Source organism: Zingiber officinale, chromosome 1B, assembly GCF_018446385.1.
Source record: "Zingiber officinale cultivar Zhangliang chromosome 1B, Zo_v1.1, whole genome shotgun sequence".
NCBI lineage: Eukaryota > Viridiplantae > Streptophyta > Magnoliopsida > Zingiberales > Zingiberaceae > Zingiber > Zingiber officinale.
Genome location: NC_055986.1, coordinates 170345597 through 170360662, shown reverse-complemented (window position 1 = coordinate 170360662; position 15066 = coordinate 170345597). Strand labels below are relative to the sequence as shown.

Genomic DNA, 15066 nt, shown 5'->3' with positions numbered 1-15066 from the left:
CTCAGATTGCACTAAACCAAGTTGACTCCTGTGCGAGCATGATCTACATGCGTCGAATGCCATCGGTCGAGGTAAAATTTATCCAAGTAACCAACATTTTGCCACATAAATTCTTTTTATTTGCTGCTCAAGAAGGTAACGAAAGTATTGACCATTGTTAATGGTGATTTCGTAACTTTCCGAAAAGTAATGGTCGACCATTGATGACCGCCTTCTATCATTAATCCTTGGACATGGAATGACCATTACTTGACTTTCAATGTAGGTGAGGGATAGTGCTCCTATATAAAGAGAGATCATGGTCTTGAGTAGATACAAACATGGAAATGCTAAAGCTCTCCACCTGCGTTCCCCCTCCTCCTCTGTCGTGTATCTCTTGCTCGACGGAGTACCTGTGATAGCAGTTAGGTACCTCTCAGTTCGCCATAACCACTAGTGATTGGTGGGAATCACGATTGACTATTGTATTTTGGGAAACAGACGACCCAAGAAACCTCGAAGCACAGCGGGAGGTGGAGCAAATTTATTTCAAGGAAACTACATCTATTGCAGGCCTCGGTCCACTTCGCTAGCTCCCCATTCCGCCCGCTCGACCACTCTAGCTACTCGGGCGGTCTGTCGCTCGTGCTACTCTGCTTTTAGGCTGCTGTAACTTTAGGCCGCCCTACCTTCTACTGATCTGCTACTAAGCTTGGTCGGCTACTTAGTCCGGTCAGTCACTTTGCGACTCGGTCGATTTGCCGCTCGGTCGATATGTCCACTCGACCGCTCTGCCACTGGGATACTCTTCCTCACGGCTCGATCTACTCGCTCGACCGAACTACCTAGTCTACAACTCTGCCCAGTCGGCCTCTCGTCTTGATCAGCTACTCTACACCGATGCTCTATCCAATCGGGTACTCTGCCCGCTCGGCTTGATCTACCACCCTGTTGATCTGCTCGCTCGGACGCTCTTCCTGCTCGACCGATCTGCTCACTTGACCACCGTGTAGTTTGCACTCAATATTTGACAGAAACCAACCCCCACTGACAGCCTGAGATTATCTGCTAAGATCATCTCAATAGATAAACTAAATTTAATTTATATAATTTAATTCAGTTAATTTCCTAAAATCTCCAAGAGATTGTTCAACAATTCCTTTGTCAGAGACTTCTTCATTTCTCCAGGGCTCAGTCCCCTCATTTCTCCTGGACACTGTTTCAGCCTTACTCCCGGTCGGCCTCTTAGCCGGTCGAACCCCAGGGGAATAACACTGTTATATAATCGTAACAATTTATCAAAAAGTAATAGATATTCGTCATGGAATATTCCAATACTCTGCCACAAACAAATCGCGAAACTTTTCTCTACCTAATAGAAGTCCTTCGTACATTTTCTTTCACCCGACACCCCCTGATGTGCGACATTCTCTGATGCCTTATGATTGCGGAGGTTACAAAATACAGTATATAAAAGGAGGTCCTTTCCATTGGCCAGGTACGCGTGAGGTGGGGGAGGAGTTGCAAATCCAGGGCTCGGATTGCACTGAACCAAGTTAACTCCTGTACGAGCATGATCTGCACGCACCGAATGCCACTGATCGAGGTAAAATTTGCCAAAGTGAAATAACTAACATTTTGCCACATAGATTCTTTTTATTTGCTGCTCAAGAAGGTAACGAAAGCATTAACCATTGTTAATGGTGATTTCGTAACTTCTCAGAAAGTAATGGTCGACCATTGATGACTACCTGCTATCATTAATTCTTGGACATGGAATGGTCATTACTTGACATTTAATGTAGGTGAGAGATAGTGCTCCTATATAAATAGAGATTATGGTCTTGAGTAGATACACACATGGAAACGCTGAAGCTCTCCACCTACGTTCCCCCTCATTCTCTGTCGTGCATCTTTTGCTCAGCGGAGTACCTGTGATAGCAGTTACGTACCTCTCAGTTCACCATAACCACTAGTGGTTGGTGGGAATCATGATTGACTATTGTATTTTGGGAAACAGATGACCCAAGAAACCTCGAAGCACAGTCGGAGGTGGAGCAAATTTATTTCATGGAAACTACGTCTATTGCAGCCTCAGTCCGCTTCGCTAGCTCCCCGTTCTACCCGCTCGACTTCTCTAGCTGCTCTGGTTGGTTTGTCGCTCGTGCTGCTCAGGTTGGTTTGTCGCTTGTGCTGCTCTGCTTTTAGGCTGTTGTGACTTTAGGCCGCCCTACCTTCTATTGATCTACTACTAAGCCTGGTGGGCTACTCAGTCCAGTCAACCACTTTGCGACTCGATCAATCTACCGCTCGGTCGATCTGTCCACTCAGTCGCTCTGCCACTGGGCTACTCTTCCTCACGGCTCGATCTACTCGCTCGACCGAACTGCCTAGTCGGCAACTCTGCCCAGTCAGCCTCTCGTCTTGATCAGCTACTCTGCACTAATGCTCTATCCGGTCAGGTACTCTGCCCGCTCGGCTCACCTTGCTGATCTGCCCGCTCTGACACTCTTCCCGCTCCGCCAATCTGCTGCCTCGACCACCGTATAGTTTGTACTCAGTATTTGGTAGAAATCACCCCTGCTAATAGTATGAGATTATCAGTTAAAGTCATCTCAACAGATAAATTTAATTTAATTTATATAATTTAAATTCAGTTAATTTCCTAAAATCGCCAAGAGATTGTTCAACAATTCCTTTGTCAGAGAACTTATTCATTGCAGCAGAAGTACTAAAACTCATCCAAAGTCTCAGCTTTTAATTTGTACATTGCACTAAACTAAAATCTCGTGATTAGAAAGTTATAATTGACTAGTAAATCAAGCAATAAGATATCTTGTAACATCATTCGAATCAGCCACACACATAACACACACAAAGAAGAAAATTGATACAGCCACTAGCCGAAATCCAGTAGAATGCAAATGTAGAAAATTCAAAGTATAGGAGAAGTAACACATCGAGTCATTTTATACAACTATATCAGTAGTTGTATAACTATGCCGCTAAGACAAGATATTAGTAGTTTAACTCCAAGATTAAGATCTAACGTATGCCAATAAATATTGAATTTGGTCGAGGCCTATTAATTCCATCACAAAACGATTAATCGCATCTTAATATACACACATAATGCATATACCACCACACTCGTAGACTAATGAGAGTACAAAGTCATTGAATGGAGAAAAATAGTAGAACAAGTAGTTTACAGGTCACGAGTGGTAACCCGCAGTGCATATATTGCGAAGATAAGGTACTAATTAATTAATTTGTTGAAAGGTCTCTCCTGTAAATCGTAACATGCAAACAACCTCCTCGCTCGATCTGCGGCACAAGCAGCTGCAATGGCGACTTGCCTCCGTGAACAATTTCCAACCGATAGCTGTCACACAGACAGACTTGCCATCTGTTTTAAACAGCTCCGGTACCAAATTGGCCGGCCTCTTGTCATTCCTCAAGTTAATTATTTGTTCATACTTTAATGCGGGAATTGTGTTTTGTGGATGTTCTGTGTCATGCGCCTACTGCCAAAAGCATATGTTGAATAATCGGTCATGTTTTGAGCATCTCACGTCTTAATTAATTTTTACGGATTGTTTTTTTATTTTCTGTATATCTTGTCAGTGATGCAGGTGAGCCGGCAGCCCATATGGGGCGGGGTTTACTACGTGTGTTCGACATACACGGCTTGCTAGGGTGACGGATTTCATGATTCCATACCATCTCCCAACAGCCTTAACTAACTAACAAAGTTGGTTATTATAATTATTATTATTATAACTCTCAGTGCGATGATGCAATGCAGTTTGAATGAATGATGCATTGGCATGATGTATAATCCTGGTGGCACCATCATTTCCGCTGTCACATTCATCATTCGCTCCATATTTTGTTCTCAAGCAACTGACTTCCACGTGAATGCATTTCCTTGCCTCTGTAATTGTGACCTAAATTGCTGCAATAGGATATGTTTTATTATTATTATTATTATTATTATTGTTGTTGTTATTGATTATTTGGGTTAATTTACCTTTTTGTGTGAAGATTTTCATTATTTTAAATTGAGACTTTGGTCCGTGAATCGGCTCGACTTTGTGACTCACGGTCCATGAGCCATTCGGCCTCCTCTTCGGTCTTATTTTAACCTTCCCATCATCCATCCCCTCGCCCTCTCCCAGTTCCGCCGTTTCCGGACCAAAGATTCTTCAATTTTCTCCCTTCCAATTCCGAGTTTTCCAGTGATGTGATCATGCCGGCGATGGACTGCCAGGACTCCGCTCCCTTCGCCTCGTTTGGTCGCTCCATCCTCAGCCTTCGCCGTGAGCAGGTCCACTCCGTCGACGGCGGCGGCCACCGCGATTCACTTGTTGGATCGTACGACGTCGAAATCGAAGCGTTTCAGAAGCGCGTCGCCGGCGTCTTCCTCGACCTTGCCTCCTCCTTCGGGGATGAGCTGCTTTCCCTTCCCTGGCTCCGCAAGTTGCTCGATGGGTTCCTCGTCTGCCAGGAGGAGTTCCGGGGGATCCTCTTCGGCTGCAGGGACGGTCGGCAGGCGCACCTCTCCCGTCCGCCCCTCGACCGCTTCCTCTCTGACTTCTTCGAACGCTCGGTCAAGGCGCTCGACGTCTGCAATGCTATCCGCGAGGGCGTCGACAAGATGCGCCAGTGGAGGCAGCACCTGGAGATCGCCATCTCCGCTCTCCGAGGCTCCGGAGGCGGCCGGCCGCTCGGCGAGGGCCAGATCCGCCGCGCCTGTAAGGCGCTGAACGATCTCACCATCCTTTTGCTCGATGAGAAGGAGTCCCCGTGCATCTTGAACCTCCGCAACCGTTCCTTTGGCCGCGGCGGCAAGGAGACGCGACAACATCGCCGTGTCGGCAGCGCAGGATCCGCCTCTTCCTCAGGGCACCATCGTTCCCTCTCCTGGAGCGTCTCCCGCTCGTGGTCCGCCGCCAGACAACTCCAGACGATCGGAAACAACCTTAACGTGCCGCGGGGCAATGAAGTTGCTGCCACCAACGGCCTGGCCGTCCCGGTGTTCGCCATGAGCTCGGTCCTCTTCTTTGTGATGTGGACTCTCGTGGCAGCGATCCCTTGCCAGGACCGTGGCCTCCAGACTCATTTCTCTCTCCCCAAGAACCTCCCATGGGCCGCATCAATCACGGCACTCCACGAGAAGATATTTGAGGAATCCAAGAAGAAGGACCGGAAGAACTCCTGCGGGTTGCTAAAGGAGATCCTACAGATGGAGAAGTGCAGCCGCCAGTTGGTGGAACTGTTAGATCCAGTGGAGTTTCCGTTGACGGAGGAGAAGGAGACGCAGCTGCAGCAGGGCGTGGAAGGGCTGTTGGAAGTCTGCAATGCCTTGAAGGAGGGTCTAGACCCACTCGAGCGCCAGGTGCGTGACATTTTCCTTAGGATTGTCAGTAGCCGAACGGAAGGTCTCGATTGCTTGAGCAAGTATCACCATTCTGAGTGAATCTGGTTTAATTCTATGTACTGTATGCTCGGAATGCCAAAATTGCAGCTTTCGACGATACATAATTTTGTTTGCAATTTGGTAATGGGAGGTTACTTGTGGGAAGGTGGGGAGATAGACAAGAAAATGTGATACAAATGCCCTCTTTGGTTAGTAATATGAAGCAGGTAGTTTTCTTGTATCCACTTTTGATTACCAATCGTGTAGGACAAAGGGAGTTAGTGTTGAAAAACGTAAGAATTTTTATGTCTGCACTGTGCTACTATGTTTTGATCTTCTCATGTGCAGAATTTTTATAATGTTGAAAAACGTAAGAACCCTCCCTCCCTTTGTCTTGCTGTATATTGTACTTTTATTTCTTGATTATTGTTCTCGAACAAAAATTCAAAATGTCCAGTTTCTTATTTTTTCTTTGCCTAGATTTATTTGGTGATTATGTTATGATTATAATACTGGTTTCATTAGCCCACTTCGTAATTTCGCATGCTGTTGCTCATGGAAGTCGTAAAAAAACAGATTTACTCATGAAAATCATACATTGAGGTGGCTGAAGCTCATTATGTTGTTCTTTGATTACAAAATGTCAATGGAAGCTCAATGTACACAGTTGCACTAGCTATTCCACCCTTTGTAGCCGTTTTGATAGCTAATCTGCTTGTGAACCTTTTAAAGGTTCATAGCATCTCATCCAGGTAACTTCATAGTTACTATGGAATTCTAGCATCTAGCCAAGAACCCAGGAGAGGAGGGATTGGGATATTTTTATTATTTAAGGCAATAACAAAAGTCTGAATCACAGTGCATTCCCATTTATATAGTCAATTAAAGTAATGTTAAACTCATTGAATCAACTATGTTACAATCAATTGAAGATTTTAGTGGTGATTAACTAAATGATGTGCACGAACAAGAGTTATTGTTGCCTATTCTTAATGTGTTCTCTTTTTTGTATCAGCGAATATGTCTAAACCTTGATTCAGTTTCAGTTTGGACGATCAATTTCTTTTATATTCAAGCTGTTGAGTTAGTATATCTTCTCATTTCAGTTGGTATGCGGTTAGATATGTTCCTTGATCTCATTTTCCTTTTTACTACCTGCCAGTACAGCGACATATATCCTCTCATTTGAGTTTTTGATCTATGGACAAGGATTTATATTGACTAAACATGCTGGCTGCTCGGTAATTAAGTTGGAATCTACCTCGCGTGGTGATCTCATTTGGATATTTCTCTCTTACTGTGCCCAGTTTACTACGCTGCAGTAAAAATTCTTCCTCTGTCACACATGTTTCAATATGCAACTTTGTACTATTTTCATTAAAAAAAAATACAGATTAAATATCCATCTTGTCTTCCTGTTAGGCTGTTATCAAATATTTTGCTGTACGCCCCAATTGCAAAGGAGAGGTGTTCATATCATGCGAAGATTGTCTTCTTGTTATCTAAGATACATATCATAGTACTCTAGTTACTTGTGCAACAATGCAATTGCACCGTTGGCAAGTTATTATGATCTATTGCAAGCCTCCTTGTTCATTTTATATGAGTTCAGTTGACTGTACATCCTTAGTGATTCCTGAATTGATTGCTTTACTCATCCCAATCACTTATTTCGTTATAGTTCAATTGCTTTTACTATGATGGCAAGACAATTAGTGTTTGCTTTAGAAGTTTGCCTTTATCCTTCTTTACATTCTTCATGCCTGGAAAATGCCGTCACGGCGAAGTTGAATTGGAGAAGAGAACTAATGCTTTAATTTTGATCCTACTGCATTTATGTTCGGGCAAGAGTTGCTTTTGCAACTACTGGAAACAGTTGTGAACATATCATGTCTGCAGGGATCAGGATATTGTTTGCCAGATTGGTTCTAGTGAGCTTTTAGTTTTGAATTTATTTTTGTTAGGGTTTATTATAGTTATTATGAGTTGTAATATGCCAGGGGATTTTGTGTAGTACGGAATCTGAAATAAAGCGAGATGGGAAGAGATTTGCTTGAACAAGTTGGCAACTGTGGTGATGTAAAGCAAAAGCAGAAACATGGCAGGTTGGGTGGAGAGCATACAGCAGAATGGTGATGTTGAATTGTTCATCATTTGCTCTTGCACAATTGCCTTGATCCTGAGTAAGTATTGGAACCTTTTATACGAAAGTTAAGTGCAGTTCTTTTTCATGGAGCTCTTAGTGATGGACGTGCCTAAGATACCAAAGAATAAGGGCAGTTCGTGCTGCATTTGGCGGAGGGAATGGAATAGAAATTGGTTACCTCTATTATAATGGATGACCGAATCAATTCCATCCATTCCATGATTTAAGAGGGGCTAAATTGGATACCTGGGGCCGACACACCTGGTGTCGTGGTTAGGCCCTGTAACATCCTAGTAGGTTCGAGATTCAGTTGTGATGTACTCTCAGGGATTTTGTGTCCTGGTGTCGTGGTTAGGCCCTGTAACATCCTAGTAGGTTCGAGATTCAGTTGTGATGTACTCTCAGGGATTTTCTCTAAGTGAAGATTTTAGTGGTGATTAACTAAATGATCGATGCGCACGAACAAGAGTTATTGTTGCCTATTCTTAATGTGTTCTCTTTTTTGTATCAGGGAATATGTCTAAACCTTAATTCAGTTTCAGTTTGGACGATCAATTTCTTTTATATTCAAGCTGTTGAATTAGTATATCCTCTCATTTCAGTTGGTATGCGGTTAGATATGTTCCTTGATCTCATTTTCCTTTTTACTACCTGCTACTACAGCGACATATCTCCTCTCATTTGAGTTTTTGATCTATGGACAAGGATTTATATTGACTAAACATGTTGGCTGCTCGGTAATTAAGTTGGAATCTACCTCGCGTGGTGATCTCATTTGGATATTTCTCTCTTACTGTGCCCAGTTTACTACACTGCAGTAAAAATTCTTCCTCTGTCACACATGTTTCAATATGCAACTTTGTACTATTTTCATTAAAAAAAAAATACAGATTAAATCTCCATCTTGTCTTCCTGTTATCAAATATTTTGCTGTACGTCCCAATTGCAAAGGAGAGGTGTTCATATCATGCGAAGATTGTCTTCTTGTTATCTAAGATACATATCATAGTACTCTAGTTACTCGTGCAACAATGCAATTGCACCGTTGGCAAGTTATTATGATCTATTGCAAGCCTCCTTGTTCATTTTATATGAGTTCAGTTGAGTGTACATCCTTAGTGATTCCTGAATTGATTGCTTTACTCATCCCAATCACTTATTTCGTTATAGTTCAATTGCTTTTACTATGATGGCAAGATAATTAGTGCTTGCTTTAGAAGTTTGCCTTTATCCTTCTTTACATTCTTCATGGCTGGAAAATGCTGTCACAGCGAAGTTGAATTGGAGAAGAGAACTAATGCTTTAGTTTTGATCCTACTGCATTTATGTTCAGGCAAGAGTTGCTTTGGCAACTACCGGAAACAGTTGTGAACATATCATGTGTCTGCAGGGATCAGGATATTGTTTGCCAGATTGGTACTAGTGAGCTTTTAGTTTTGAATTTATTTTTGTTATGGTTTATTATAGTTATTATGAGTTGTAATATGCCAGGGGATTTTGTGTAGTACAGAATCTGAAATAAAGCGAGATGGGAAGAGATTTGCTTGAACAAGTTGGCAGCTGCGGTGATGTAAAGCAAAAGCAGAAACATGGCAGGTTGGGTGGAGAGCATACAGCAGAATGGAGCTCTTGCGCACTTGCCTTCATCCGAGTAAGTATTGGAACCTTTTGAACGAAAGTTAAGTGCAGTTCTTTTTCATGGAGCTCTTGGTGATGGACGTGCCTAAGATACCAAAAAATAAGTGCAGTTCGTGCTGCGTTTGGCGGAGGGAATGGAATAGAAATTGGTTACCTCTATTATAATGGATGCCTGAATCAATTCCATCCATTCCATGATTTAAGAGGGGCTAAATTGGATACCTGGGGCCGACACCCCTGGTGTCGTGGTTAGGCCCTGTAACATCCTATCAGGTTCGAGATTCAGTTGTAACCTACTCAGGGATTTTCTCTAAGTGGATAACAGAGAGAATGTTAGCTATCAGATAGATCTCTACATATATTTTCTTAATTTATCCTGGTATTTGGGAAAAAAATTTCATAAGGCCGGTTCAAGACTCAGTTGTGGTGTACTGTGGAGGATTTTTCTCTTAGTGGATAGCGGATTGAGGATGATGGCTGTAAGGATGAGTCTCCATATGCATTTTCCCAATTTATTCTAGTGTCTAAAATTTTTTATAAGACTGGATTAGTCATCTTAGAATTAGATAGACCGAAGATGTGGATGCTTGGCGATTGTAAAAGATGGACAGATTTCTTAGGTAATAAGAGTTTAAATTGCACATATGACATATTACACTTAAGGAGTTTAAAAATTTTGTGACACTGGACGGTTCATCAAGTCCGCCCGGATTCTTCAATGCTTCTTGATTATTTGAATGGTAGATAAAAAATTTTGGTAGATAAAAAATTTTCATAGATGATCGATCATTTTCAGGACGACTAATATCTGAATTGTAAAAAAACTAAATTTAATTATACTTTTATTAAATATAATATTACTTATTACGACATCATATGTAAATCATTAAATGAAATGATTTAAGTATTGATTAACCCATACAATTAGAGATGTTGAGTTGGTCACGGACTATACTATAACGGGAAAAGTGTCAAGTTGTTATTTAGTTTATTGTTTAATCCCTATTTACAATGTATTTATAGAAAAAAAAAATTCTAAATAAAATGTGTAATTAAGGGCTATCCATTATAAATATTTCTTAATTTACTTGGGTTGTCGGTAGAAAATTTTCATGAGGATAGATTAATTATCTTAGGTTCGATGTTATATCATCCATCCTTTAAGGGACGTTGAGTTGATTAGAGGTAAATTTGTTGACTCCAGTGGGTTGAGTGAGTTTATAAATTTTAGAGTCAAATGAATTGGTTGAGTTGATTATACCATGTAAATAGGTGATCATGATAATTTGGTCTAGTAGATCCGGTATTGGATAAATGGACCAAGCAAAATAAATTAATCAGATGTAATTATATTATTTTTATTATAATTAAATTTAAAAAATAAAGAGGTATATTTTATAAAATTTTCATTTATAAAGCGTTCTGGAGATCAAGATGATCATGCAGTTGACATGATAATTTTTCATCTAATTTATTATTTAAAAAAAAAAAGATCTTACCCATTTTAGTGCTTCCGTTTATTGTCCAATTTTCAATTAAGGATCAATCAAATTTTGTCTACCCTCTCAATTTTCTTTTCCCCTTTTTAATTTTTTTTTTCAAAACACAATTAAAACCTTTTTTATGTTTAAAAATAGAGAGCGAAAGTATCATTAGTTTCTTTTAGTTTTCACTTGTATAATAGAGTTTGATAAACTTAAAACGCTTCCAAATTACTATTTAACTCTATTAAGTTAAAGAAAACAAAGGCAGGCCAGCTTTTTATAACAAAAAGGAAAGCTCAAAAAACAAATTAAACTGCTCCTTTAATTTTCTGATTTTGAAAAATCTATACAAGAAATAGTGATTCTTATTTTTAGTGACATCTTTTTGTAGCATGTCTTTTGTGTAGCTTCTATTTACTCCCAAGTAAAAAAATAAATTTCCGCTGATTTATTATCTCTGCAGTATACTTCGGCACCTCTTCTGTGGCAATGCAAATGGGAGTACGGATCGTGACAAGTAAAATATGATTTCGACATCAATGGATCTAGATCAAGTCTGGGTTGACTATAAAAAGAGGACTCGACTAGTTGCTTCAACAACACTGATAACAGAATTCAGAACGATCTTCTAAGCTGCGCGCTACTCCGAAACGACTCAATAACGCTCAGCTGCCCCGACAATAGACGATCCTATTTCTTCATATTTGTATTATCGGTAACTTTATAATACTGTTGTTGTACTTCAAACTTATAATCGTTATTCGAGCTATTAGTGATTGTCCACCAAAAGTTATCAACGATCGTGAGCCTTAGAATTGAAGTCACCACATGCTCATGTAAAAGAAAGCTTGTTAGCGCTGCTTGTCTTTTGCATTCTTTATTCCGCTGCATTTACTTTAAGTTTTCCAAAACGAACGAAAAAACAACGCGTGCTATTCCCCCCCCCCCCCCCCCCCTCTCCCTCCCCCTCCCCCTTCTAGCATGTCTACGATCATACATATTGTTGTATTTGATATGCATTGTGAGTGTGCAAGATACAAGTACAATAAGGAAAGTTCAAGTGTGATCTTAGCAGAGGAGGAAAATCTAAGAGTGAGTCTTGGCGATATAAGTCCAAGCATGTAGTTTTGACAACGTAAGTCCAAGTGTAACTTGGTAATGAATAAAGTCCCGGAGGCGCGGCGTCTTGGCAAAGGAAGACCCGACAATAATGACAAAGCCGATGGAAGCTCCAAAAGGCAAGGCGTGAATGATGGGGAGACATCCGAGAGATGCAAGGCTGATGGAGGAGGCTAGAAGGCTAAGTATAGGTTAGTCGGGTGAGGATGAGTACTGAGTGAATATACTCGGGAGTCAAATCCTAGGATTAGAGTTTTACGGTATTAGTCACTGTAGTGTTACTATAGCATTACTATAGCAGTTGACTGGTATTTTTATCGATCGACTGATAGTTGACCGTTGGCTTGTAACGATCAAATTTTACTTAGGACCAGTCAACTGGTGGTTATGCCAGTCGACTGGTGGCGGGAAACACAACTAAGTGTTTCCTCCCGAGTTCTATTTAAGAGAGCTCGAGGTACTTCGCCATGGTTGACGAAATAGAGGTGGTGAACCCCTATTAGTAGTCTTCCAAGCTCCTATATGTGATCCGTGTGTACGTGATCAAGATTGTGGTGAGGTTTCTCCACCCACAAGGAGATTGAGCTAGTCGGAGATTTCCAGGGACTCATCCATCGAAGGATCAGGATCGTCCACCTTACGAACAGCCGTGGAGTAGGAGCCCTAATCTCCGAACCACGTAAACAATTTGTTTTGGTTTATTATCTTTCCTTATTATTTATAGGGTTTAGCTTTCTTCTTGTTAGTTTGTATTTTGTTTTCCGCTGCGTACTAATAAGTTAGGAAGTGATGATTTGGGTGAGACGCTATTCGCCACCTCTAGTCGGCATCAAGGTCCCAACAAGCTCGCCGTGTCAGAACAGTTCAGGCGCCGAGGAGGAGATCCAAGCACCCGGACGAGACTATAATGTTGGAGTTGCAAAGTTACAAACATAGATCATAGATTTATAAGAAAAAGATATCTCCATTGGCATAAGGCCTTTTGGATATAGCCCAAGAGCAAAACCATCAGGGCTTAGGCCCAAAGTGGACAATATCATTCTATTATGGAGATATCTAAATTCTTTTTGATCCTACAATTGGTATCAGAGCGAGATCGCTCTTCACAGGACTAACCGTCGGAAAAAGCACGAGTCAGAGCCATGATCCAAGATTGAACCATGTGGGTGAAAACCTTGAATGAAATAGGGGAGGCCCTGAGCAGGTCAGTGACCTGATGCTTGAGAGGAGTCCCTCAAGGTCGGCCCTGAGGCATGTCACCAAGGGCGATGGCCAAGGGCCCCCAATTTTTAGGGGCCCCAAATTTGACATGTATATATAATATATATTATATATTATATATAATTAGTTATTTTAATAAAAATTAAAAAAATATATTTTATTGGTTTATATATATATATATATATATATATATAGATCTATTATATATATATATATATATATATATATATAGATCTATAATTCTAAAAAAGAAAAGGAAAAAAAACAAGGGAGGTAAATCATCTCTTTTTTTTTCTCTCTTTCCAAGATTTTATTTCTTGTACAAATTTCTTCTATTCTTCTTCTTTGAATCTCTTCTAATTAAATTAGAAAAGTGTATTCAATATTGATTTTTTGTTTCATTGTTAATTTTGTTGCTCGTTTTGTGTGTTTTATTTTTACACTTAAAATTTATAGTACAAACATATTTCTAAAAAAATATCAATCTTGAAATCAGAAAAAAAATAAAAGAAAAAGAGTGGAACATATTATTAAAACTGACAAAGGTGTTCTTCGTAAGTTTTTTAAAGCTAGATCTTCAATTAAAGATTCAGTTAATGAATTACAAGAAGAAAGTTAAGAAGAACTAAATGATCATGCAACAAATGAGCAGCAATCAAGTAATCAAGAAAAATTAAATGATCATGCAATCAATGAGCTGAAAGAATTGAGAAAAAATGATGATTATAATCATGAAACAAATAAGCAAGAAGAATTGAGAGAAAATGATGATAATGATTTGAATGTAAATGACTTATCGAAAATGAGGTGTTAGAAAAACTTAATTTTGAAGACCTTATTGATGATTTTGTTTTTCAAAATACTAGAAGATATAGATTTTTTTAATGATTATTTATATCTTTTTCTGTATTTGTAGATATTACACTTTTTGGAGAAACTTAAGAAATATATTTTGTATGGTGTTGCACTTTTTGAAAAATATCGAGAAATATATTTTGTATAGAGTTTATCATATTTTAGAGAAAATATATTAATTTTCAACTTTTTCTATTAAACTATATTCAAATTGTACATTAGTATTTTTTTCCTATAGAGATCCCTTTTCTCTTTTCGCCCAGGGGTCCTCAAAATTCAGGGCCGGTCCTGGAGGCCTTGAGAAGGTCAAGAGTAACCCGATGCTCGTGGGGAGGCCCCGAGCAGGTCAAGAGTAATCCGATTCTTGAGGGGGATCCTGTGGTCCTTTGTTTGAGGGGAGATTGTTGGGATTGTAAGGTTGTAAATATAATCCCACATTGTAATCTGAAAGAGAAACTTGATTGGTGTTGCACTAATTCAAGATATTCCAGAAAGAGATGAGAAGACTTATCCAAAAAGGTAATTGTACCAATTTGGACTATATCAAAAAAACTCAAACACGCAAAGAAAGTTTGAAAGTCACCCCCTTGCTTGATTGGTGGTTGCACCAATTTAGAGCCGACTTAGCTTTGATACCACTTGTTGGATCACAAAGACGCTAGAGGGGGTGAATAGAATTTTTCGTTTTTTTGAAAGTCGAGAGTACGTAGTGGATAAAAAGAGAAAGAGAAAAAAAAGTTAGAAAGAAAAAGACAAGCACACACCAACACAAGTAATTTTTTACTTGGTTTAGAGCCTTCGACGATTCCTTCATTTTTCTGGATCGAGGGGTACTTTATTTCCTTCATCTATCTTAACTGCTAAATTCTTTAAAATAATTGTATGTCTTAATAAAAAATTAATTAGATTTGAAAAATAAATTGAAACACTTATTAAGAAAAATCAACACCTCAAGAAAAAATTAATACTCAAATTGAAATGAAAATTCAAATCAACCGGTAAAACTTAAGTAGGAAAATATAATTTTAAAAGGTGAAATCGATAAACTTAATGGAGGGTTAGAAACCTTCACCACAAGATCAAAGAATTTAGACTTAACCCTTAAATCACAAAAAGTTGTATACAATAAGTCCAGCCTCGAATTTAAGTCAGCTCTATAAATAAAACTTTTATCTCATTAATAAGTCAAAATTCAAAATAAA

The 15066-nt window shown here is 39.6% G+C and overlaps 1 protein-coding gene across 1 annotated transcript; it reads left to right on the top strand.

Moving 5' to 3' along the window:
- The first annotated feature begins 4139 nt into the window (after positions 1-4139).
- LOC121991894 (protein ROH1-like) lies at positions 4140-5711 on the top strand. The gene has a single exon (XM_042545969.1). The coding sequence runs from the start codon at positions 4232-4234 to the stop codon at positions 5459-5461; it is 1230 nt and encodes a 409-aa protein (XP_042401903.1). The 5' UTR covers positions 4140-4231; the 3' UTR covers positions 5462-5711.
- The last annotated feature ends 9355 nt before the right edge of the window (positions 5712-15066 follow it).